The sequence below is a fragment of the Manis javanica genome, chromosome 17 (genome assembly GCF_040802235.1).
Source record: "Manis javanica isolate MJ-LG chromosome 17, MJ_LKY, whole genome shotgun sequence".
Classification (NCBI taxonomy): domain Eukaryota; kingdom Metazoa; phylum Chordata; class Mammalia; order Pholidota; family Manidae; genus Manis; species Manis javanica.
Window position 1 is genome coordinate 35,235,537 of NC_133172.1, and position 27,655 is coordinate 35,263,191.

Here is a 27,655-nt window from a genome sequence, read left to right on the forward strand (position 1 = left end):
ATCTTTTTACATAGATAAAGGATGGTGGAAGAATAAGGGTAGATGTGAGAGAGAAAAGGGAAGGAAATGTCACAAAAATCTGACAAGGAATGTGAGAAGGAAGTTGGAGGCAAGAGGGAGCTAGAGTCATTGCTAAGTGTGAAGGAAGGCCTCAGGTTGGTTTCCCTTGAAGAACAGAGCCAGGGCTAATTTTATGAGCAATATTTTAAGTGACCTCCACATAATACTTTCCTGCCCTGTTCTGAGTACTATGATGGGAACATCAAATCTTTAGGATGATGACATTCTAACAGAAACAATAATGCATAGTAAAAACATTCAGATGGACTCTGACAGTCATGCAACAATTCTTACATGCTGTATTACACATGGTGAAATGATCTGCAAACAGATTATCAGGCATACTAATTAAGCTTTGTAAAAATAAATTTCTCAACAAGGATTTTGAAAAAAAACTATCAACAATTAAATTGGAAAAGGCAGTTTCTTTTTTTTTTTAACTGACATTATTTAGAATTGTGATCAAATCTTCTAAAACTATGAGAAGAGTTGTTGGCCCATCTCTAGATTAAAAACAAACTGAAATAAATTAGATTTTATGTTGAAAAAAGTAATCCAGTTCAACAGCCTATGTGCCAAGTTTCTCTCATATAATTGGAAACAGTCAAGCAATAAACTCTGAAAAAGGAATTTCTAATGGAAGCCTTGAAAACACTTGACTCCAGCTTTGCTACTGGGTGCCATAATAAATCCAGAAACTTAAAACCACAGATACACTGAAGAAGGAAAAACCTTCAGTGGAGCTATGTAATGTATAGTTTAATATGAAAGCCTAAGAAGCAAAAATCTGCTCCAGTGAAAGTTTCTTATACTTCATTTCCCAGGCACAAACTTCCTCAATTTCCCCTCCCCCTAGCCCCCATCAACATTTCATTCTCTGCTACAGTTAGGATTGTGAATGATACAAAAACAGCCTTCTGATTTTTTGAGGCAAACATATCATATTATAGTATTTAATACCATTTAGAAGAGAAGGTTTTAGAATACAGGAGTTAGGCTATAAGATTCTGGAAAGTAGTTAGAAAAAATATTTATGAGTGAGAATGGAGAGGTTCTTTTTGAGTAATAGTTTTAGGCTGACTAAATTTTGGGGATAAGGTTGAAAACAGCCTTAGCATTTAAAAAACTCAAGTTTTTCTTATTTTTAAACAGTAGCAGACATTCTGTAAATGTGTTATTGAAAGTAATGTGGGTCATTCATAGCTCTTCTTAGAGATACACAGGTAACAAGCACTAGCAAGGTACCACTTCTGAATAGGATTACAGAAGGTTGCTAGTAAATTAAATAGAATAAGTTCCACTGAAATAGCTGAGTCTATCTGAAAGGCAATGGTTTTTCTCAGAATGGCTACTTAAGTTCACAGGTGAAAATCATGCTCCCTGATTTAAGATTGCATAAAGGAAAAAATTTGTATGTTTACTTGATATGCTTAAAGATCTGTTTATTATATCTTCCTTGCAGTGTTGGATCAAAAATTAAACCAGAATTCAGTATTTTCTGACTCTCAACACTCACAAGGAATGGAGGGGGACAGTTATATCAAGCTCTTTCTACATGCATATAATGACACTTTTATGAAAATGGAGGGAACACTGCCAAGAACTGACTGGGGACAGGAAAAGTCCAAATCCTGGCTCATCTTAAGAGGACCATTTTGAGGATCAAGTTTAATAGAATCTAACGAGTAATGGGAATCTGAGAATTATATTCAATACATCAAAAGCCCAGTGGAAAAGATAGATTTACCAGCAATTAAGTTGCAAAAGTGTGTTGTTTTTATTTTTTGATAGAATTATACCAAGTCAGTACAATAAATAACTCAGGTTACTTCACAATTATCAGAAGCAATGATTGGCATGATACAGGTCTTTGATGAATTTTTTTAAAAAAGGATGAATAAACTGATTAAATGAATAAATACTGCTTATTTCATAAACAAAATCTTTCAGAAACACAAGGTCCTTAAGGTAAAAGCGGCTGCATTTTAAAAGGTAGGGAGCTACTTACCCATTTCCATCTCTCCATTTCAGAGCTGAGGTAAGCTAACTGAGGTTTAGAAATAAATAATTTGACCAGAGTCTTCAAGTGAGGGAGCGAACACTCAGCTCCAGTTTGAAGAGCGAAGTTCTCCACTCTCCTCTATGGTGCTTCCTTCCTCTGAGATGATCCTAAGTTTTTGCTTTCCTACCTCATATATGCACAAATCCATTATTAACTATCAATTGTGACAATTTCTGTGGTTTATATATATATAAAGTGCCAGGAAAATGTGTCAGGTTGCTGTCACAGAAAAATCTTAGACAATATTAATAAAAAAGACAGGGATAAAAGAAATGGCATTTGGGTGTGATACTGTTTATTGGACAAGATTAAGGCATTCAAAACAACAGTAAGAGCTTGGCAAATATATTTTTAAAAAATGACAGATCATCTTCCTAAGTAATCATAATGTTTGCATGGTTATCCCTGGTCCCAGTTACCCTTCCATCTGAGAACTAGATGTGCCCTCTAAAAGGGGGATGTGTAATCAGACAAATCCAGACTGAGGGGCATTGTACAAACAACTATCAATGGGCTGGAAATGACTGGGAAATCACTCTAGACTAAAGGAAAACTAAAAGACATGACAATTAAATACATGACCCTTGATTGGATACTAGATCAAGACAAGGCAAAGAAAAACAAAACCAGCTATTAAAAAAAGCACCTATTAAAGACTTATTGGGTCAATTGGGAAGTTTGAAGATGGACTGTGTATTAGATGATTCTACTGTATCATTCATTGATAAATGTCCTGAATGGGATACTTGTACTGAGGTAATGAAGGAAGATGTCTTTGTTCCCAGAATAATTAGAAATGTAGAGAGTGAAGTGATAGATGCACCTAACTCTCAGAAAAGAGAAAGAGACATGGATGCGGGTGGAGAGGGAGGTAGGAAGGGATGGGAAAGGAGGGAGATGGAGGGAGAAGGGTTATGCATGAACATGCAGAATACAAAACAGGCTTGTGTCATTCACAAATATGCGAACGGATCAAAGGTATGTGAGTGTTGGGGAAGAACTTAAGAGTGCCAGGAAGTAACCCTCTATCTGTACAAAGGGGAAAGATGGAGCCCCTAAAGCCAAGCTGTTTCTTATACTGCATGACTGCAAAAGGCCTCTCATTTAAGATTTGGCAGTCTGCTGTCACCCAGTGCAAAGAGGACAAGTCAGAGTGTTTGCAACATTTATGGGTTAAATTTCCTCCACTGGGACATTATGGCACTTATATGATTTTTAATTAAGAAGGTAAACACCCTAACATTTACGTAAAAAAAAAAAAAGTACAAACTAGTTACACATTTGGTAAGAGTATAAATATTTTTGGAGTTGAAAAAGTCAATAAAAGGTAAAATCATTCTGATTTTAATATTCATGTACATGTGTTCATTGGTTGCTGCTTTGCATTTAATTTAAGACAGCCTTTTTAATAAGCAGAAAATGTGCATTTTTATATTGTTTAAATTTTAATATGGATTTTTGTTCAAAACAACACAGACATTCAGGCTACTTGTAAATGATACAAGATTTTTTGCTAATGAGGCATTATGTAGAACATATGCAAAAATCACAACTCAGTCTTCCAAAATAGACCACAATAACAGGAAAAAACATGATTTTAATAAAAAAGAGCAGCACTGGGCTTTTACTTCAAAGCAATTAAAGGCTTTGGATAACCAAAAGTTTATGTCAAGCTGATGCCAAACCAAACTGGTCTATTAAATACATACTATGAAGAGTTTCTGTAATATTCTATGAAAAGGCTCTTTGCCATAAATATCAAGCACCGCACTCTGAAGATTACAACTACGTTAAGTTCATGTTTGAGAACAAGGAGTCCAACATCCAGATCAGACTTCTAGAATTTCAATCTGAAATAATGTATCCGTGAAAAAGAGTTTAAATGTGTTTTCCATTTTGTGATTTTTCTCTACAGTAAATTATACCAAGTTTTATATTCTCCCCAACATTTTTTTCAAGTTTTCCATTAGTCTCAAAAAAATTGCTGTTACACATAAAATTTCGAGTTATGTATAAACATATAAGAAAAAAGACCTGAAGACCCTTATTTGAAGTCAGTTTTTAACAACTGTATTTCAAGAAACAATATGCTAATTCACTATAGGTACCCTTCCTCCTGAGCAAATAACATGTAATTTTCAATCTTACAAAACCAATGAGGAAGGGTACAAACTGACATATTATTTCTTTGGCCTCTTTAAAAAAAAGTTCCTTTACCTGTAATACTTATTTTCTCTCTACTGCTAATTCTTGAGGTAACTAAAAATAGACTGCTATGCAGTGAATAATAACTAAGATCTCTGAAGTGGGCCTTAGTTTAGTTTTTAAGGTAAACTCTTCTATGTGTATATGTTTACCAACAGTATTTATGGTAGAAAATATGCATACCTGTCTATCACTCTTTCTTCTGCTGTGCTAGCCCTAGGATTACAGGACTTTTAGATCTCCTCTCCCTTTCAATTTACACTGGACATTCTAGTTACTAGATGACCATATTCCCCTGGAAGAGGGAATGGCTGACATAGTGACCCTCTTACTCTTTGGTTAAGATAAAGAGAAAGTAGACTTTGATAACCTTGTACACAGTTGCTGAATAAAGCTGATGGGAATGGGCTCCAGGCTTGGGCTTGGCCTAGTACAAAATTTTTATATTCAGATAATATTTTAAGTATGGCTGCTGGCAAATTACTTAGATCACCATAGTCGATGTTGGGGTCTGGTCGGTCAGCACTGTGCCTCACAAGGAACCATTTTGGTTTTCCAGGAAGGCTAAGTCTAAATCAGTTCTTTCCAGGAGAACATGGATTATTCCTAGGTATTCAAGCTGGTTCAAGTCAGAGTTCAAATGACATCCCCTACAACAAATAAAATTCTCAAAAATGTTGTTTCTTTTGCCCTGCTCTTAGAAGGGTACATAAATGTAGAGACAATGACACAAAATATAGAATTTCATTATAGAATTTAATTTTACATGTAACTTTTTAGGAAGAAAAATTATTAGAGAAACTAATCTTTGAAATCTCATAAATACAAAGCTTTTTATATATATTTTTAGCTCACTTAATTTTTTTAAAAACAAGCTCACATTATGTATCTTAGTTTTTTCAAATATTTCCATGTAAGGTTAGTTTGTTAAAGGAGAATTGAACTCTGAAATGAAAAACTAGAAAATCATATTTGGTTTTTCTAAATAAGAACTCAACCACATAAGCATGATATCACACAAACTGGAGAGGGGAAAAACAAAAAGAGGATCTAAGTCTGGTAAAAATAAAGTCTGGTTAAAATAAACATTTAGACAGAAAGATGAGAGACCTAAGAAATATAACAAATGGAATGTGTAGTCCTTATTTGGATTCCAATTCAAACAAGCAGTAGAGAGACATCTTCAGGGAAGTTTGATAGAAACTACTTACTAGATGATACCAATTGCTATTGGAATTGCTGTTAATTTTGTTAGGAGTGTTAATGGCATAGTGGTTATGTCAGAACAAAATTCCTTATTAGGCAGAGGCATATACCAAAGCATTTAAGTAGAGATGACATTGTATCTGGCTGGTGTAATTGATTGAAGAATGTAAAATGAAGGGATAGGTGAAACAAGATTGGTAACATGTTGATAATTGTTAATGCTGAGTGTTGGGTACATGGGAATGCAATACACTGATCTCTCCACTTTTGACTATGCTTGGTCCAAGAAAAACCAAACAAACATAAAGAAAAAAGGAAAAAGAAGAAAGCCATAAAAAGAAGAAAATCATTCAAGAGAGAGTAGAGTAAAAAGACAGACTTGCTGGAATCACAATGGTGAGGCGAAAAACAAGAGGAAAGGTATTAGGAACCAAAAATGACAAAGGAAGATGGGAAAGGAAATACTGTACATTATAAAATATCAAAAATGAAGAGGCATCAAGGAGACGACTGAAGGGCCCCACTGTTACCCATAACAATCAACAGAATTCATGTAAATTTTGAATAGAGGGGTAACATTGCTTTGGGATAAAAAAAACTGGTACCATATTATGGAATTACGTCCTTTTAAGGTTGAAAAAACTTAAATAAGGCAGGACTTATTCATAACATATGCCAACAGCTGCATCCTTGTCACACATATTTCTCTCATCAGGTATAATCAAATGCTATTAGAACTTCCTACAATTTTAGTAAATGGAGCAAATGAGCAAGCAGAAGAAACAAAAGAAAGAGTAGGTTAGGGAAAAATGCCCTCAGACTAGAACTGTTGGTAGCAGTTAGTAGGTCTAGAGTAGGGTTATGTGGAGAATGTTAAGTAAAACATGATTTTTACATAACTAGCCTTATCCTTCTATGGCACATGATAAAGTATTTTAAACTAATTTTGACCTTATCAAAGTGGTATTTCTGTTTTAACATACCTTTGATCTGAAGCCTGCTGCTCTCGAAGCTGAAGAAGAGATAACTCAATTTCATTCTCTTTTCTCCTCAACTGAGATTTCAGAATCTCAGCCAAGTGTTCTAACTCTTCTATCTGGCCTCGCTGTGTTTGAATAACGTTTTCTCTGAAATAAAGGAACTTTACAAGAATTTGTAGCTTCAGGAAAAATCTGTAGTATTTAAGATCAGTACAAAGAAGGTTCTCATAATAAAGAGAGAGCAAAAGTTAAAATTTTAGCTTAAGTGCCTCTGCACATAGTGAAATAGTAGCAGATTAAATGTGATGATTGGGAAGTACATAACAATTCAAGATATAGCTTTTTATAAGATAATATCCTAGGCCATGGATTGGACTTCACTTCAGTTGAATTCAGTAAGCATCTATTGATCACTTACTATGTACTCTATAATCTGGTAATGATTATAAGTCAGATAATGTATATGCCTTTGCTCTATCATGTGCACATCTACCTGTCCAGCCAAATTAACACTTCAGAGAGAGATGGCAAGAAATTTGCAAAGCATAACTTGGTGGTCTGGTGCATATATTTACTCTACCATGTATAGCAGCATCTCAGCACAGTGAGCCTCAAAAAACTAGTAAGAACCCTGGCTTTTGAGCTGATTCACAGGTAATAGGATTAGGTCTTGTCTTTTAGTTTTATCCTGTCACAGGCTAATCACTACTGTAACTAGTATTTAAAATACTCAAAAGAAAAAGCTTTAAGCCTATATTATTCTTAAGCAACTATCTAGAGTATGATATTCTATCTTATGTTTTCTTTCCTCATTCAGAATTGTTACTTTTTGATAATCCAGGTGAAGTCCTGTAAATAAGGTTGAACCTTATCTTAGTTTATATAACTCACAGACCCTGAAATCATGAGGCTCTGATTAACTGGGAAAGTAAGCTAAATGTGGCAGAAGTAACTGTTTTGAAACCACAGTATGATGAAAAATGTGGTACCGTGGAATCACACTGAAACAAAATCTGAAATTCATATGTATTTGATAACTCTAAACTTTTAAGCCACTCCCTCCAATTCTTTTTTTTAACCACAAAAAGGCTAATTCAGGATCTAAAAAAAAATTACCTGTAATTTTTCTGAGAATGAAAATGTTGTATCTAAAGCTTATATTATGCTAAACAACTGGGCTTTATGCCATTACTTTGGAGATAAAAGAATAATAAAGAGGACTATTCTATAAACCCTTCCATCTATGCAGTTGGTTAAGTTGTTGATTTTCCTCATTTTACTGGAAACATGGTATATAATATTTGTTCTTACCCCGCAGATCTAGTTGTATTTTAATGGAATAAATTATTTTACATAAACCAATTTTGTTTAAAATAAAGGAAAGGGAGGGAATAAAAAAATACATGACCAATAAACAAAGTTCTAAAATGACCATAAAAAGAATACATACAAATTTCTTATTTCTCCTTTCGCTTCCTCAAGTAAACTGCTGCTGTATTTTGTGAGCATGGGTTGTAGAGTTTCTGCTACATCTTGGAATCTAATACCTAAAAATAAATTAATAAGATTATGTAAGTGAAGTTAGAAAAGAAGGAACCTTGATTTGCTATCATAAGGAAATTTGCAATACCATAAAATTTTTTAAGTACTGAAAGATATGTGCTTTATAGTACAGAGAATTAGAAATATGTTGCTAAAGGGACTATTAGATCATAGCCATCAGTTGACATTAAATAAAACATAGCAGCAAGTATTGCCCATTTAACAAATTCTACTACGGAAACCAAATTACCTAGAAATAATTTGATTCAATTTAGAATTAGAACTCCTAAAGTAATTTCTGAAAGAACCAGTCTTCAATTCAGGTATTTATAATACAAACCAGAGTACGAAGGGCAGTGGTTTCAAAAGCTTAATGTTTTTTCTTATTTTTGATATTTAAAAATTTTTAAATTCATTCAAATCGCTTGACCTTACATTTTTAGCTTTGTCTTCATTTGTGTGACTCATAGATACTGTGAGTGTAAGCCAAAATGTTTCTTCTACTTTAGCTTATTTCACCTCAACAAGAAAATACATATTTAAACAAAGGTAATTTGAGAAGGGATCATTAAAAGGATTCCTTAAATAAAACATTTTGCTGCTGCACTTAAAATACAGTTTTTTAAATAAATACAGTTACATGCAATTTTATATGCCTGGTTCCACTGTTACAAGTGAGACATACTTTTAATTATACGAGTGACTTTACACTTACAGAATAAATTATTAGCTTAAGGTAGATAAAAAATGACAAATAATTTAGATTTCTTTAAATGGAGCATAGTCCCAGATAAAAAGATACAGAATATATTCATTCTTTTAAGAAAAGTTTACTTTTTCAAAGTGAGGATTTTAATAAGAATAATGGAACTATGACTCATTATTTTCAAGACTTTCAAATTAAATATCTATTGCTGTAACTCACACTAAAAGAACAGAAAAGGCTCTGCCTAAAACATTAAAATAGTTCACTGTGTTAATATAACTAATTTAATTAATTTGCCAATTATATTACTTGGGAGTAATGCTAATCTTAAGCTTTTTCTATATAACTCATGGAAAAACTAAACATTACCAGTAGAATTTTAAAAAAAAACACTCAAAACATATCTTAAAACTGATAGTCTCATGGTAGTTTGCTAATGGTTATATTTTAAAACATGTACACTTTGTAAAAATCTTTGTTCTATTGGTTCTTCAATGTAAGATTTGCTTCTACATTACATTGATGACATCCTTTATCCTCACATGGCACAGATAGAAAACTATAATATGTATATAGCAGCTTGGGGGTAAGGCCGCTTGTGGCCAGAGAGGGTCTGGGATTCTCACCTAGCTAATCCAGTCTTGATATTTCTGACAAGTCTGGCCTAAGTTCCAGCTTCAAAGGTGGTCTTAAAGAATTTATTAAGGTTACTAAGGTATCATTCTTGATAATGATGCCTCAAGTTTACTCAGAAAGATAGTGGTGAAGAAAGTATTCATCACTATTTAATGCTTTGTGCAGCTTCTATATTCTTGTACCAACCAGTGAAAAAGGTCTGAATTACGTAGAGTAATACAAACACAAGGAGAAAAACTAGGTAGTCACATTTTTAAAAGACTCTAGTGCTCTGTGGCTCTTTTTTTTTTTCCTGTAGGGAGAAACTTCCACCAAACTCTTCTATTTAAATAGCAATTCATAGCACTAGGTTAGCTTACAATGTTAATCTGAAATTTAGGCATTGTTTTTATTTAGCATAAAAGACCTTGCAGACCTTAGAGATATCCTGACCAGGTATGGGTACAGATGACAAAACCAAGTTTCAGAAAGGATAAGAAATTTTTTAAAGGTAAAATATATTACTGTGGAGCAAATATCTCCTGACCTTTTTTTAAATCTGGTGTTAGCACTCCATTTTACAGGTGGAGAAAATGGGGCTCTGAGAGGTTATGTTCTGTTCTATGTAAAAAAGTAGAATGGGTTTTCTGATTTATATATGATTATGATTGCTTTGGTTATATTCAAAGTCTATTGTTAATCTCACATAGCTAGGAGCAGCCAAGTCCTTTCATCCTGCGGCTGCCTCCTGTCTCTGTGGAGGCCTGCCTTACACTGGCTTCAAAGGCACATTGGCTAGGGAACAGATAGTGTTAACATTTTGGCTTGGAGAAAAAAATAGAACAAATTTTTCTCACTTTCTGTTCATAAGGTGTTTTTTAATTCCTCAGTGAATTGAAATGGAAGCTTTACATGACTTTTTTATGTCTCTAAAAATGTTTGGTGTTTTTGAAAAGCATATTCCAAACGAAGATCAACTAAAGCTCAAATTAAATTTCCTCCCCAGCAGTTGAAATTAAGAAAGTGTTCCTTAAAATACTGACCTTTTGCTTCATTATAAATAAAGTTTGTCTGCGGGTAGAGAGGCTTGGGAATTTTTATTAGAAATATTTAAGTTCTTTCTATATTGAGTCTTGTGTATGCAACTGGCTTGCTTTGTCATCTGAGTAGATTTTAGGTGATTCATTTTCAAAATGAGTGGTTAACCTATGACCATTTTTGGAGATGGAACAGATCTTTTTGGTCATTTACTTAAATCCTTTCACTTTACATGTAAAGTTCAGAATGAGAGAGACCTGTTCATGATTGCTAAGTAGTAAGTAAAGGAGCAAGAACCCAAATTTTTAAGCCCCTACTCAAGTGCACATTCCATTGTTTGTGCTGCCTCGATGTAATGAGAAAGATTACAAAAATACGGAAATTAAAAAAAAAAGTCTTTTGATAAAGAACTTAAATGTGAGCATTCAAAATAATAAGTATGATCATATATAAGCAACCATCTGGTTTCCCCATTTGCCTGAGTCAATTTGGTTTCTATCTGTAATCTGAAGTTAACCAACTTGCACTAAACTCATATTTTACACAGGTTCATACAAGTCTCTCATCTGTTATGATAAATAATTATGTTCAATGTTTAAACTAAATAAATTTAAGCATGATTTATGATTCTTAAGTAAAATAATTTTCATATTAATATTTTGTCAAAAATATTTTTCTATTTTTCTAAGGACATTTAAAAACATGAATAATACAGAAAATACTCTGTGTGTATGTGTAAAACAACATATTAAAATACTAAGATTTAAATTCAGGATCTAATGTAAGCTTTATTTTACCTTTCCTGGTGCATTCCTGTAAGCCTGCATTTTCATTTGCTTTTCTACGTCCAGTGTTAACACGAGACTGCACATAATTGTATGGAGTTTGCCTGTATCCCTGGATTTGAAGTTGCTGTTTGGCTGAAATTAGTCTGTTTCTGAGGATTTCATTTTGTCTTTCAAGCTCATGAACTTTGTCTTGCAGCTGCTCAATCATTTCTTCCATTTCCACATCTCGTCCCAGCCGCTTGGGGCCGCCACCAACCTGCTCATATCTTTTCTTGTCATTAACTAGCCGTATTAACTTGGTGGCCATTCTAGGGAAATAATAAAAAGATGAAAAGGAATGTGAGAAGTCAGCATAAAATGCATTCTGTTGAAAGGAACATAATCACTGTGAAGACTTCAGTGCAGAACCTGAATAATAAATTTCAGGTTTTGATGTAACTATTACTGCCTGTGAAGAATCCTTTGATGATAATTGAAACCACTGGGCAACAATCTGCTTTATAGCACTGACAAATAACAGTTTCCTAAGGCTTATCATTTAAGGTTAGTAAAGAGAAGACACATATTTACTCCATATGTTCCTCAAATGCAATTTTTAACGCATGACCTTATGTAGGAATGCTGTATGCACTTAAATGGAGCTACAGATTGTGGATGTGGTGGGTTATATCTGCAAGCCACAGTAAGTTAAAACTTTTGAAAAGTGTGTTAAGACTATGCAGCATTTAGCTGATATGTTTTAGGTGAGCTGTTTTCAGTTTCTCTAGAATGACAACATGCTACAAATATAAAAATGTTAGAATGCACAGACATATAAGAAGCACAATGAAACATTTTAAAGAAACCAAAACGTGCCATTAAATATTGCTTAGTGCTCAAGAAACATGCATGTATAACGGTAGAAAATAATTAGATGCAAAAAGTATTATTTAATGCTAGCTTTATGTTCAGAAATAAATTGTGCTTTTGACATCTCAGGAGTTTATACCTTTGATTCTTTTAAGTTTTGATAAAAACTGGTTAGACAGAACAAAAGACAGAAAGGGCACATGGGGGTGATGTAATATACACATACAGAAAACATGCCTGACAGTGAATGGAAAAATCTTGGCAGGACAAGAAAGAAAAGGTGGCTTTGATGAGATACACAAGTTCAAGACTTTACAAAATTGGTCGCACATCTTCAATAACTGATTCTAGTTTATAGTGAATCTATTTTTATAAAGACCCAGACAGGAGATTGAAAATAAAAACTCACTTCATTTTTCTTTAAATGGGGTTTGCTTTATTTTAGCATGGTTATGGACAGAAGCTTTTACTTAAGAGAACAAAAGTGAAATAAAAAAATCCTTAATAGCTTTGGGATGTCATTGAACAACTTTTTTTTTGCCCTGAGCAGAGTCTTCTGTAAAAGCGGAAGTAATACATGTCTATCTACACTTCTGGCTACTCGGCCTACAGCATGCGGCATCAGGGAGAGCTATGCATAACATGATCAGTTAAGATTGTTTTCTCTTTCCCTTGAGGCAAATCCATTAAACATGCTTTATAAGGGATACAGGATAATAAAAACCAAGATCCCAAAGTACCACAAACACCCTAGTAAAATAATCAATGGATTAATTCCTTTTCCACCTAATCCAGAGAATGATTTATTATTGGGAAATTTGGGGCAGGTATCATACCCTAGCAGAGCCACGTACTCTAAATGGCCCTTTAATGAGTTTGGGTTCCTGAGCCCTATCCAATGGCTTATCCAGGGAACGGTTAGCTGTCTAAATGAGATGTCAACCTAAATAGCTGAATCTTCTGTTACACAGTCTTTCACACAGACATAGAGATTACATTGAAAAGAAAGGCACAGATTTAATATGAAAAAGCAGTCAAGCTAGAGAAAACTAAATAACCCTAATTTCTAAGGCGAGAAAAGCACATCAGTAGAGTGGCTTTAAATTCCTTCAATAATGTTCAGGTAAACTTTGTTAAGAAATATAAGATTGCATGTGGTTGTCTAGTAATAGCAATAATTTTCACTTGTTTGATTAGATTACTCTATGATCTTAATGAATCCTAAGTGATCTTTATGATCTTAAATACTCAGTGATCTGGTAAACTTTGAGTACTTATTTAAAAACGTGGTTTATCAAATCTATAGTTATATTTAAGTGATACTAATTACATCTTAAGAATAAATTTAAAGGCAATTCTACCCATGTATAAGGTAGTGACAGTGGTGTGAAGCTGAGAAGGAATTTAGAGTTTTGGGTCATAGCGACCATTGGGTCACTACTCTCAGGGTTTAGTAAAATAAAACCCCAGGAGGTTAAATGGCTTAAACATACCATAGGCTAGAGACAGATAACAGAACACTTGCAAACAACTTGACTCCTAGCCCAGTCCTTTTTCCATTAAACAACATGGTTCATTATGAAGTCGTTTTATATTTTCTGGCTAGGAACAAATTGCTAATGAGGTGAAGGTTGTGAATTCAATTCTTTTACTGACCAATTAGGCTTACAGAGAAAAAACTGTTTAGTGGTCATGGAATACATGCCTCATTCTGAAAAGCTGACATGTATTACTGGTCAGAAAAGGAATCAGGCAAGTGAGTCACATGTCTTGAAAAAAACCATCATTGTGACTCAAAAACTAACTCAAATAAGGCCTGCATACAGCGGGTCTGTGGGTCATTAAAACAAGTCCACAGAGTAGAAATTGCACTGGAATCGCCCCTTTAGGATAAATTTTAAGCAGAAAAAAACCCCTATCTTCTTTCTCTACTGGCTGATTCACCTTTTCATTGAACCTAGTACATGAGTATGAATACAGACCTGTTCATACTCACAAACGTGAATGCACACTTTTGTTTTTAATGCCACACATTCAGAATAGTCATAGTATTTCTGAACAAGAAAGAATTAAAGAATATCTACTGTTAAGAAATTATCCCTACAGAAATTTTTTTGCACACCAATAAAAACTGACAATGTTTCTTCAGAGTATACTCTTTGAAATAAATATAGATTCTAGACTAATCTAAAAAGAAAAGTTACATATATTCCGGATACTGAGTGATGTTTTCATTAGTAAACCCCAAATCTTAAGGAAACATGCATTCTAACAAGTTAGAATAGGTCTAACTTTTAAAAACTTTTATTTTAAAATCAAGATTTAAAAAAACACATGCTTTCACCATTTGCTTATTAAGCTGTAAATATTAAAACAGAAATTATTTATAGATATGATACACTCATGGCACTCTTAGCTATTAGCTTTTTTTTTCCCAAATAGCAACTTCAGACATAATAAGCACTCATAATCCTTTTTGGCTTATTATTTTAGTTTGTAAGATTTTCCATTTTTAAAAATTGTATTTATTCACAAGCTGCCTTGTTCCAAAAAAGATTCAAGGTGGGGTTTTCAATTAAGTTTATAAAAAAGCATACCCTCCAAACTTTACAGAGTCAGGGAAAAAAAGCTAAAAGCTTTCTGTCATAACCTTTTAATTTTATCCTGTTGCTTGTGGCCATGCTGTTTAAGTAAAATGTTCTCATCTTGCAAACGCAAAAATCTGTCTTCCAGTTCCTCACGACTGATACGTGACACTGCCTGGCGAGATTTCATTGTCCGTGTCGTTGAAGTTTCTGCAAAAATGCCAAAGTAATTAATAGTGGGGTTACTTAAAATAGTCTCTCAAAATGATAACTGTTGATATTAACATAATCTCTGATGCACTCATCTCATATTTTTCTCATTTGTGACTTACAATTAAGATGGCTTTAGAAAAATACCTTGGCACTGTTCACATCACTGATTGGAAGTGAGAATAAAGATCTTTGCTATGAATACGCTATATTAAGGATTTGGGCAACAATTAGTATGTATTCAAAAATGTATTTGAATAACCTTTCTTTAAGAATGTAAGATGGAATTGAGTCAATAAAGACTTCTCAATTTACATGCCTAATGTTGAAAAAACTAAATTAAGACTATCTGAAAGCACTTTTTTTTTTACAAAGGCAAAAGTTATAACAATAATTTGGTGAACATAATATAGCTGAGATAATTTTCTGTTGCAAGGCCAAACCAAAAAAAACACCTTTACAATATAAGTTATCTTATATATTTTTAAAGAACTTTTACATCTTTTAGCATGTACACATATTTTAAAAAATATGCTTAAATTCGGTATAGTTCATACCAAAGTAGGTCGACTTCCCACAATCCTCCACAAGAAAGAACAAATGGACAAAGATTAAAGCCCTGTGGTAGGATATGAAAGGAAGAACTGAACTGAGGGTACGAAACTCCAATCAATAGCTGTATACACTTAAAGTTCTTTTTGTACTTGAATCCTTGATACTCTGCCAAAGATCTAAAACAAAGCTTATATATACTTTTTACATTTAACAATAAAAGTTTTATAGTCAAATTTATCTTTTTAAATGAACAATACTTCAACCACCTTTTGGTGGTAGTTCAAGGTGGCCACTTGTACTGTTCTGATAAACAGGTGTGTGAAGATGCCTTAGTGGAGTATATTTTACACCATAGCCTACTCTATGACAAATGCAGTGGCATGACAGCATGGCTGACATTATAGACAAAAACAAAAACATACTCTACACTCTAAATTGCTCCTTAAAGCAGCACTTTTCTTTCTCAGTTTGGAAGTGCTTTTTACCTCTATAGCAACCAACAGGGTGATAAAAGGATAAAGAACACCTTTAATATATATTAATTTGATAAAACAAAGTCAACATCACTTGGATAAACAAATCATTTTCAGATATTCTACTTGAAAGGCAAATATTTTTAAATATGGCATTTCCTCCCACATAAAATTTTAACATAAAGAAACATTTTAATGGTGAGTGTGATTTAAACCAGGCAATTCAGTTTGGAGGCTCTGTGTTGTTTCTACTGATGTATGGAATTTTAAGAAGATGATTTATAACAATTCTTTATCAGAACTGAGGGGGATTTTACATTTTCTATGAGCTGTTGATAATTGCTGCATGTGGTAAAATACCATATGTTGTTCTAAACTCCATTTTCATATTTAGTCCAATCAAAAGCTATATAGTTACTTAAATGGCTTTGTTTGTATGAATATCAGAAATATTTTAAATTGAAAGAAAGGAAGTTACTGATCAAAGTTTATATAACTATAATAAGTAACAGCTGGCCATACCTTGTAACCCTCCCATTCCAAAGAGGTTTAGACCTATATCTTTCACAGGCAGGTCTCCTGCAGTCTCATCAGTTGGACCAGACATGGCCTATCTATGGAGAAAAGAAAATTCAAATAAACTTCAAGTTATAAAGTTAACTATGTAATGGAATGAACCAAATAAAATGAGTAAGTCATGAGAACTTTAATGGACATCTTATTGCCCACATGTGCTGCTTGAAGAAGATGAAAGCTTCTATTTTAAAAGTAATACTACATTCAATCATGGAGACAGTATTCCTTTCAACAGTATATCTCCTATAGTTTGCTTAGGAAATGAGGTAAGATTATCATTCTTCCTCCTCTCTTCTTCTTATTCCTCTATCTGAAACAAAAACAAAATTTAAGAAATACCTCCTTTTCCATCCCCCATCCCCTCCCCTGCTCCCCAAAGAGAGTAGGTATTTTGGAAAAACTCATCAGGAAGTTGATTCAAATGGTTGTTCTATTACATACTAGCTGGCCAAGACACCTAATCTCACTTAGTTTTAGTTTTAAAAAGTGGAGAAAATAAACCTATCTCACAGAGTTATTCTAAGGGTAAGTGATTTGGTAAATCAAAAACACTTAAGTACATTTTCCTAAGATGTCAATATTACCTGAATATTAATTTTCAGCATGATGCACAAATGAGTGGGTAGTTCCAAGCTGTGTGACAGAGGTAAACTCATCAACTGGGTTTTTCTTTTTGTCCTGTCCTGTCTTTGTTGCCATGAGGTTTAGTCCTGGGGCTTCCTACCTCAATATACAGACGGTTGAGCTAATTGTGCCATTTTTACAGTTTCTATTGCTGACAAAAATAGTAACTCAGTTTTGTATGTGGATGTAAGCAGTCCATGCAATGTCTAGCATGCAAAAAAAAAAAAGGTTTTATTTTTTCATTTCAATCTACTCAAAAAGCCAAATACAAACTACCAATAAAGATGCCCTAAGGCAGAGGTTCTCAATCTCTAGAATGTTGATCCTAGAATGTAAAGTCAAGAGAGTAGCAGGCTTAATTGTTTTGTTCACCTCTGTATACTCAGAGGCTAGCACAGAGCTCTGTGCATAGCAGATATTTACTAAATGGTTGTAGAATGAATAGTGTCTATGGGGCTTCAGGGTCCGTGGCCCCAGAAATGGTTTACAGAATCATGTATGTATATGTGAATATGCAATATCTTTTAGGGAGAGGCTTCATAACTTTTACTATAACTCATCAAAGGCTGAGAACCACTGCATTTTGCTGTGACATAAACAGCTAACAGACATATGCCTGGGTGATCATCAACTGTTTCTGGAGATACTGCCACAGAAAAGGTCAATTTTAGGAACCAAATTATCAAGAAGTTTAAACATAGGACACACATGAAAATGACAACTTTTCCATGACAGAGTTATGGTAGCTTTTACAGTAATAACAATAATGATGATGCTGGTCTTAACATTCATTGAATGACTAACATGTGCCAAGCACTCTTTTAAGTGCTCTGCTCATATAAGTTAATCAAACATATCACAAGTCTAGTGAGGTTGTTACTTAAAAAATTCCTACTTAACAACTGAAGAAACTGAGACATGGCTTAGGTAAGTTGTCTGGTCCTTTTTTGATTGTCGCAACTGGAAGGAGGGTGGGGGGCATGTTACGGCATCTAGAAGCACAGATGACGCTAAATGTCGTACAGTGCACAAGAAGCACAGCAAAGAATTATCTGGCCCCAAACACTGATAGTGCCAAGGCTGAGAAACCATGCACAATACTGCAAAGCCCCTCTAACACCGCATTATGTTATCCCTCCTTGCTCACTATGCCCCACTCACACAGTTCTCCTTTACGTTCCTCAAATCCATGGTACCCTGGTCCTCCTCAAGGTCTCTGCATTAGCTGGCTTCTCATTCTTTGGAGCTCAGCTCAAATGTCACTTCCTCAGAAATGTCTTTCCTCATTATCCCATGTTAGAGTCCTCTTCCATTTCCAGCACTGCTCAAAAGGTGAAATTATCTACCTGAAATCATCTTACTTGTTTATTTGCATAGATTATATGGGCACATAATATAATATATATTTATCTTAGAATTCATTACTAGTTTGTCTCCTAATAAAGTATTTTGAGATGGGTATCAGACCTGTTTATGGCAGATCGGGCACAGCACCTGGTGGGCACCAACATCTTTATTTATTGAATGAATAAATGAATACCTAGCGCTGAGACAAAATAGTAAACAAAATCCCCACCTTTATGTAGTTAATAGGCTATGAGGGAATCAGATGATAAATAAATAAAAATAATTGCTTAAACAATTGGCCAAACTCAGGTGGCTGACGGGTCTATCAACCAACTTCTAACCCAGGGCAAATGAGCAAACTGTTTATGTAACTTTCTACTAGAAAAATGACTTGAACGCGCAAGGCAAGTAGCATCAACTCTCATCAGCTAGGGTTTAGGGCTGGGATATAAATTTCAAACCGTGCTGGGCGTGGGGTTATGGGCGGGCTGTGATTCAGGCCTAAGGATGTAGAGGTGTCTCGTGCTGGGTTGCTTTTCACGCGAGCAGAACTGCAGGGCCTTCTCCAGGCCATAGAGCGGACCCCAGGACCCCGGCCCACGCTGCAGGTAGAGGGTCGGCCACTTCCATCCCCCTGGCCTCCCCTGGAGTACTCACCACCACTCTCTCTCAGCCGCTAGCTACCGTTGCTATAGCGCCGACAGCTTGTTGGGCCGCTGGCCCAGAGGCACACGGGGAAAACATGGCAGGCCCCATTGCCTCGCGGGAAATGTAGTTTTCCTCGGGTCCTAGCCTGCTCGCTCGCTTCGTAGCGGACTACGCGCGCCCCGCTGTTGGACCTGGGAAATTCTTGCGCTCCCAACTCGAGGCACTCTCGGAAGTCGCGCCGTGCATCCTGGGAGTGGTAGTTCTCGTGGCTCTGAGGGAGAATGGCGCCAGGCGAGAGCAGGACACCGAGAGAACTACATGCAGGGGGCGGGGTCCACGGCGAGACTTCTACGCGGCTAGCAGTGGCGAAGGCGGCTACAGCGGCAGCATGAAGCGGACCCCGACCGCCGAGGAACGCGAGCGTGAAGCTAAGGTATGGCCGGCTCTCAGGAGGCTGGCATCTAACGTGCACTTTTAGCTAAGGTCAGGGAACCGGAAGGGCTTGGTTGCATGGCCAGCCGACGCACGGTCTTAATCCAAGATATGACAAGGCCTTGTCAGCAAATGAGCCAGACTTTGGGGGTTATAATACGTGCTGCTCAGGATGCAGGCCTAGTGCTATTGGATCCCCTCACAAACGAGAATCAAAACACCCATTTTCTTGTCTTGTTTCCGCACCCTGTTGCGTGGTTAAATTTGTAGCTACCCTGGTGCCCAGTTTGCTGGGCTCATAGATGACTGTGATCATACCGGTTGTGCTTTCTCTTCGGTAACGGTTTCTGAGGACTGAGATTAGTTTAGATGAAATACTTGTGCGGTCAGATGTGTTTATTTGGAACGGTGGCCACCTGGTATGTTTTATGTCTCTAGCACAGTGGATATAAATCTTTAACTACAAGCCTATTTTCTACCATTAGGGTTCAGCCTCTGATAATTGTCATTTCATGGGATGACAATAGTAATAGCGATAGTTTTTTTCTAGCATTTTTTATGTGTCAGGCTCTGCATTAAGTTAATACTTATATTGTTTCTTACCACAGTAGATTGCAAGATAGATATTACACAGATGGATTATCAACAGTTCTGTTATATGGATGAAGACTTGAGGCTCAGAAGAATTGAATGCTTTCCTTTCTCTCCCCAAATCAAGTCCTATTGATTTGTCCAAATATATTGGTAATATGTCTGCTTTTTTCCATCTCCACCACCTTTGACCCAGCTACCATTATTTCTCTAATGGATTGTTCCAATAGTCTCCTTATTTGTTTACACTCACTCTACATCCTACCACTCCTTTGTCTCCCTCCCCCCTTCCTCCCATGCTGCCAGTCTCTTCCCCCACACTGTGGAGTGTGATCTTTTCAAAATGCAAAGTTTGTCTTAGCGCAATACCTCTCTGAATTTAAAATAGAACATCTGCTGCATGATGACCTGAGGTATAGTAAGGTTTTACCAGCAATGTGAAGTTCCCATGCTTTAGTCTGCATATAACATGGACATTGTACTCAAGATGGGTTCAAAGGGGGAAGATCTTTCTGCATTAGTCTATTAACAGTGCAAAGAAACAAGTAAATGTCACCCAATGGCATTGTGCCTGACGCCTTTCTCATCTTTTGAGTTTACATTTAAAGTTATTTATAATGTAAAGATTTATTTAGCGCTTATCATTTGCCAGATCCTGAGATTATGATTTGGCCGAGAGAGAATTCTTGCACAAAGGAGCTTTTGCTCTATTGAAACCATAACCATTGCCTGTGAGGTAGTTATTAATGTCATCCACATGTGGAAAGCAAGGCTTGTTGAAGTCATGACTTGCTCATAGCCACTTAGTTGCTGTGTGGAACTAGGGCTCAGAAACAGATCTTCTGACACCAAAGCTTTTTTACATTTTCATCATGTTTGTGAAACATGTTGAATTGTCTTCCTGTTTACTTAAAAGATTTTTTGATCTTTATTTAGAATTTGTTTATGAAATATCGGCTAGAAAAAAGGCAATGAAGCTTTAAGTCTTAGATAGAAAATGTTCAATTACTCATGAATTATTTTCTTGTTTTCTGTTGAACTTTATTGAGGTATATAAATTTACGTAAAATAATTTTCATCCATTTATAGTTTACAATTTGATGAGCTTTAAAAGATGTATACACCTGTGAAAGCACCACTACAGTTCAGACAGAATATTTCGATCCCCTCCATAAATTTCCTTTTTCTGATTTGCGGTCAATCTCTAACCCCAACTCTGGCTCCCAAGCAACCACTGATAATGTTTCCTTTTACTGTAGATGAAACTGTATTTTCTAGAATTTCTTATAAATGGAAGCATACTGTATGTCCTCAGGCATCTGTTTTCACTCAGCATGATGGTTTTCTGAGATTTATTCTTGCCGTTGTGTGTATCAATAGTTCATTCCTTTTTATTGCTGAGTAATAGTTTACTGTGTGAATCTACCACACATTGTTTATTCATTCACCTGTTGCTGAACATTTGGATTCTGGTTTTAGGCTATAATGAAAAAAGTTGTTAGGATCATTCATATATAAATAAGTCTTTGTTTTCATTTCTATTGGATGAATATGCAGGAGTCCAACTACTGAATCATAATAGTAGTCTTCTAATCAGAGAGGCTATTCAGCTTTAAAAGAAACTGCTAAACAATTTTACAAAGTGATTCTATCATTTGTGTTAGTTTCCGAGGGTTGCTGGAATGCATTACCACAAACTTGGTGTCTTAAAACAAGAGAAATTTATTCTCTTATGGTTTTAGAGATAAGTCTGAAAGCAAGGTTTGACACGGTTGTGCTTCCTCTGAGGGCTCTGGGGGAGTCCTTCTTTGCTTCTTCCAGCTTCCAGTGTCCTGGCATTTCTTGGCTTATGCAGCAAACTTCAGTCTCTGTATTCCCATGGCAGTCTTCTCTGTACTTCTGTGTCTCAAATCTCTCTTGCCTTTCTCTTGTAAGGGTGTCTTGCCAATGGGTTTCAGCCCCAGGCAAGTTTGCTATGGATTAAATGTGACCAGAGAAATTGACAGTGAAATGTTCTTTGGGGTGAAAGGGTTTGTTACCTGGCTTGTTCTCCTGGTGGTCTGTTGAGCACTAACGTTTCTGCCTCCGCCCAAAGCACTGGGCGGAGCTCTATATATAGTGCAATAATAGCTTATTGCCTAAAGGTGTGGAACTGGTAGCCTAGCAACAGGCCAGTTACATCATCAGGTGGGTTAAGTTCAGTGAGGATCCTGGCCATAGGAACCCCAACTAACCCATACTCCACCCCTCCAGGTTTCTCGCCTTACAATCTACACGCTTTCAATCTTCCGCATGTTCCCTGTGCAAGAAAGCTGGAGCACTGTAACCAGAAACAGCAACAGAGGATAACAACTTAGAGATAATAACAAAAATTAAGATACAAGATTTTGATACAGGTAACAAAAATTTTAATAATCCTCAAGCTGGAGGAGGTTGCTAATAACAAAAATTATAATAATCCTCAAGCCAGAGGAAGTTCCCAATTCACAAAGACCTTAGGGGTGATAAGACACATGTTTTAATGACACCAGCATAGGCAAATCTTGTTCATCAGGTAGGATGCATGCAAGAGAATGGTCCTGTGATAGGACTGTAGCATGAAGAGGGTCCCTTCCAGGTCTAGTATACCATACTTTTACTCCTTTCCCCGTAGGGGTTACTGAAGGGTCTATATATAGTGCTACTGCAGGTGCATGCCCTGGCCATAATGATAAAACAAAACTCTCCAGTAAGATGCTCCTATCTTCTGACCATTCAGGATATACTACTGTGACCTTTGGGGGCCACTGCTGTTATTCCAGGAATACACAGGAGGCCAGCTTCCAGGACTTGTCCCCAGCGTGCCAGGAGAGCCAGCCATCATTGGTCCATGTGTTGAAAGGTCCAAGGCCTTGTCCACTCAATGGAGTCTCTGGAGTTCAGTGTAGTTGGTGCTGGCAGGAAGATATTATTCTGGTGGCTGAACCTCGGCTTCAGTGATTCCTCCTTGGTTTGTACCTGCAGTTGTATAGGGGAGGCAGCCATATGTGTTAACATGTCTACGGGGCTCAGGGCTCCCTTTTGGGGTCTCTCGTTCAAACACCGTAGCATAGTCTATAAGCAGACTGATCATTCCTGCAGACTGTTGGTATCTGACATTAGTCTGGATTTTAACAAGCCATTGTGTCTCTCTGTCATGCCTGCTGCGGTAGGTTGTATGGCACATGAAACTTCCACTTGATTCCCAGCTGTCATACCCATTCTTGCAGTGTATGTCCAGTAAAATGGGTGCCCTGATCACTCTCAATTACCTGTGGTTGTCCATAGGCGGCAAAGAGACGCTCCAGGCCTCTTTTGGTCATCTGCTGGTCTGCACAGCGGGTAGGAAAAGCAACCAGAAGTCCAGTAGCTGTGTCCACACAAGTCATGGCATACCGATATCCTTCTGACACAGGTGGAGGCCCAATATAGTCTATCTGCCACCTGACGAGGGGTATAGGCCCCTTAGCTATTGTCCCAGGTTGCTGTGGAACTCCCTGCAAGTCCCTTTTGGAGCACACAACACACTCCTGCCGGGCTCTACTAACTTCTTCAAAGGTCTAAGGCAGGCCCCACTGATGGACTACAGCCCACATTGTCTTTTGCCGTGCGTGCAACAAATGCTGATGTAACCATTGGGCTACATCAGAGGCAAGCTTTCCTTCTTACCAATGTATCTGGGCCAATTTATCTGCTTCATCATTTACTGGGGATGCCAGTGGCAAATGACCTGTCACATGGTATACTGTAATTATTTTAGTCTGACCACAGGCCCACAAGTCTTGCCACAATTCTTGTCCCCAAAGGCATTGGTAACCAACCAGCCAGTTGGCATGGTGCCAGGTTGGTAACCACAGGGTCAAACCCTGATAGACAGCCCAGCTGTCAGTGCAGAAAACTATTCGGGAGGGCTCCTGGCTGATCACAAACCACACTGCCCACGACTCTGCCCATTGACTGCTCTTCCCCTCACCATCTTCCATCCATATTGTCTCAGTCTTAGGATGGAAAGCTATGGCCCTCCATTTTGGGGGCTGCCCATGGCTGGAGCTCTCTGTGTACCATGCGTCTTCGGGTATAGGGGCTCCTCCCTCCCAATAGGGACTCTCTGCTACTAATGGTTCAAAAGCAAGTTCTTCCTGCTTTTCACTAGTATATGTCACTGGCCCCAATAAGCGTTGCAGTTCTTCACTCAAGGGGCTATTAGAAGGACACTATGCTGCTGTAGGTAAGCACCCCACTTGGCCAGTGTGGGGTTTGTGCCACACCACTCTTTGGCTTTTGGGTCCACTCTCGTACCCACCCCAAGATGGGATAGGTGGTTATTACCTTTATCAGGGCCATTCCAGTGATGGGTTCTGTAGCCAGCAAGGCGTGATACACGGCAGGCAGTTGTTTCTCTATCAAAGTGTAAAAGTGTATCGTACCTCTGCCTCTTTCCAGAGTTGTGACCAGAATCCAATAGGTTGGTGAGTTCGTTCAAGCCACTGCCAGAGCCCCCAGCCATAACTGTCTTCAGTCACATGAACATCCAGCTCACAGGGCCTTGAAGGGTCTGTCACACTAAAGGCCTGCCCAGCCTTGACTGCCTGTTTTGCTGTAGTAAAGGCAGATGCACATGTCTCATCCCAGTCCCACCTGATGCCCTTTTGTACCAACCAGTGTAAGGGCTTCAGAATTTGTGCCAAGTGTGGGATAAACACTCTCCAGTAGCCTAGAAGACCCAAAAACTCCTGTAGCAATGCTACAGTTGTAGGAGTAGGAAAGGCCTGGACTTTATCTATAACTGCTGCTGGTATAACTTTGGTCTTACCCGACCAGACGACCCCTAAGAATTTGACAGACAAACCAGGTCCCTGAACCTTGGTACTGTTCACAGCCCATCCTTTCTCCTGTAAATATTGCAGCAGTCTAGGTGCTGCACCTTCTAGATCTGAAAAAGAATCGGACATGAGCATGACATCATCAATATAATGGTACACCTGCACCGTTGGCGGTTTCTCCCATGTAGCCAAGTCCTGGGCTACAAGTCCATGACAGATGGTGGGGCTATGGAGGTATCCCTGTGGAAGGATGGTGAAAATCCATTGCCATCCTTCCCACATGAAGGCAAACTGTTCCTGACTTTCCTGTTCAATGTCAGTGGAAAAGAAGGCATTAGCAGTATCTACCACATAATGGTATGTTCCTAGTTCATGGCTGAGGGTATCCATCAGGCCTTCAATAGAGGGGACAGCAGCAGGCATAGTGGGTATAACTTTATTCAGTTCTCTGTAATCCACAGTCATATGCCAGGAGCCATCTGGCTTTTTACTGGCCACACTGGGGAATTGAAAGGACTATGGTGGGCTTTATAATACCCACCTTTTCCAGCTCCCGGAGAGTTTCTCCAAAGATTTTATGCCTCCAGGCAGTTTGTATTGTTTGGTATTAGTCACCTGCCGAGGCACAGGCAAAGCTATGGGCGGGTGCCTAGCATGTCCCCTCAAAACTGCCTTCACCACACGTACTCTCAGTCTGAACTCACCTGCAGTGGTCTGCAACCATAGACCCTGCAGGATATCAGTCCCCAAAATATACTCAGGGATAGGAGATACATACACAGTATACTCTTTTGGGGGTAGACGTCTTACTCCCAAAGGGATTTGGGCTTGTTTCACTCTGATAGCCTTCCCCCCGTATCCATCTATGATAGTAAGGGTCCCAGGGAACCACTCAGGGTTACCATGAATCAGTGAACATTCAGCCCCTGTGTCCACCAGAGCTAGGACATGTGTATGTTCACTGGGGACCAATGGATAGCTGTTTAAACATGTGGCCTCTGGTCCCCCTTGGTCCCTCAGGGAAGATACCTTGACCTTCCCCTTGGTCAAACCATGTTCCTCAATCATCTTCCTGTGTAGGCTCCAGTGAGGCTGGCTCGCTCTCCAGCAGGAAGTCTTGCAAACACACAGGCCAGGTCTCTGACCTCTGCCTTTTTGGTCTTAATGGCTGGAACTGCTGCTCTGGTTTCAGTTGTTGCCATAGCTCTAGTAAGATCCTATTTGACTTCCCATCTAATTTCTTTCCATCTGCTCCTGCCCGTATTAAATCAGCCCACATCTGGGTCTTTGTAACTTTCATGTGGCCCTTTAAATTCTTCTTTTGAGTAGCAGACCTTATTTTTTCTGGGTTCTCATTGCTTCAGCCTCTCCTGAGTCTGCTATTGTATGTGTCACCTCGCTTATGGGATGCCCTAAGTGAGGGGAAAGAATGGCCACTAGAGACCCAAAGAGGGATGTGGGAACCGTTTGAAGCACAATATTTCTCCTCCCAGTAGTGAAAATCTCTTCATCTGGGCCATAATTCTCTGGACTATAGATGGCATTTCTTATGCCTAGCTCTCATAACACCTGTTGGAGCTTAGCATTATGTCTGCCATCTAACAGGAGAGGATGGTAGATCACCCTGATTGGGTTACACAGCACGAAGTGCAGCCATAAGCCAATCGAGGAGGGTGTGACTCCCTGGGGTCTGCTGTGCATTTTGCAATTGCTACCTCAAGGCAGGCTGCACCATCAGGGAAGCCAGCTTTCACATCTCTGATCCCGACAGAACAATTCCATCCACCGACAGATGCAGGATTCAAGCTGATAGTGACTCCGAGGGCTTCTGCCTAAACTGGGAGCCCAAATCCACCAGCTCAGCCTGAGTATAGGGTGGACCATAGAGTGCTCCACGACCTGGGGAGAGGGCTGCTCCTCTCCGTGGGGAACTTTCAGCTGCTGGGTCTTTATTTTCTTTACAGCCACTGGGCATGCTTTCAGTACAGGAAGGGTCAGTGCCTCCGGCACCACCCAGTCATCCTTCCCCAACTCCTCCATTTCCAAGGCTGATGGCACCTTTCTCTCCCCTCCTCCGAGTGCCTCTTCTACTGCAACCTTTACCTTTTCTACCATGCCTCGCAGCAATGCCAGCTCTGTCTTCAGCAGCTCTCTTACCTTCCCCTCAATGCTTCGCAGCTGGCATTCTTGTGTCTCCTCCACCTGTGCTTCCCTCAGGAGTTCATCTTTTTCCTTGATGGCCTTTTCCTCTGTCAGAGCACCTGAAAGTGCTGCTGTCTCATTCTGTAAGGAATCTTTTACCTCTTCAGCAGCACCTCACTGCCAGTGTTGTCATGCTGCCTACTCTCGCATCAATGCCAATTCCTTCTTCAATGAATCCACAGAAGTTTGCAGCTTGTGTTCTCCTGCTGCCGTTTCTTGGGTCTTTTTCAGGAGCATATCCTTCCTTCTCTTCTGCAGACTTTTTCAGTACTGTGAGAAGCAGCCAAGCCACAGCCCCTGCTGCCTCATGGGCACTCTGTCTCTCAAAAGACCTACTTACTATACCAAGGGCCATCCCTACTGTCACAGGTATCACCTCCACTTGCCTCCAGTCCTGGGGTGGGGCCCAGTCCTCTAGGAGGCAAGCCACCTCAGACCACGTACCCATTGGGGGACAGTTCACTGTCTCCCATTCACAGGGGCAGCCTGCTGAAGCACCCCTCCTATAAGGGGAGCTTGT

At 38.1% G+C, this 27,655-nt stretch overlaps 2 protein-coding genes across 8 annotated transcripts in view; one reads left to right on the plus strand and one right to left on the minus strand.

Moving 5' to 3' along the window:
• Positions 1–19,212, minus strand: part of RPGRIP1L (RPGRIP1 like) — a 110,084-nt gene extending 90,872 nt beyond the window's left edge. For 2 of the 5 annotated variants that reach the window (XR_005056800.2, XR_012126595.1), the window contains exons 1-6: positions 19,079–19,212; positions 16,397–16,488; positions 14,702–14,846; positions 11,212–11,510; positions 7,964–8,060; positions 6,517–6,660 (exon numbers count right to left, since the gene is read on the minus strand). Coding sequence is in view for 3 of the 5 variants with exons in the window: in XM_073225697.1 (XP_073081798.1) it covers positions 6,517–6,660; positions 7,964–8,060; positions 11,212–11,510; positions 14,702–14,846; positions 16,397–16,481 (770 nt within the window). In the remaining 2 variants the exon portion in view is untranslated. The remainder of the gene's footprint in view (positions 1–6,516; positions 6,661–7,963; positions 8,061–11,211; positions 11,511–14,701; positions 14,847–16,396; positions 16,489–19,078) is intronic. The other 3 variants (XM_073225697.1, XM_037001456.2, XM_037001454.2) reach the window with 2 other exon arrangements.
• A 133-nt stretch (positions 19,213–19,345) lies between these two features.
• FTO (FTO alpha-ketoglutarate dependent dioxygenase) overlaps positions 19,346–27,655 on the plus strand; it is a 441,881-nt gene continuing 433,571 nt past the window's right edge. Inside the window, exon 1 of one of the 3 annotated variants that reach the window (XM_073225699.1) lies at positions 19,346–19,502. In XM_073225699.1, coding sequence (XP_073081800.1) covers positions 19,458–19,502 — 45 coding nt within the window. In that variant the 5' untranslated portion in view covers positions 19,346–19,457. The remainder of the gene's footprint in view (positions 19,503–27,655) is intronic. The other 2 variants (XM_073225698.1, XM_037001457.2) reach the window with 2 other exon arrangements.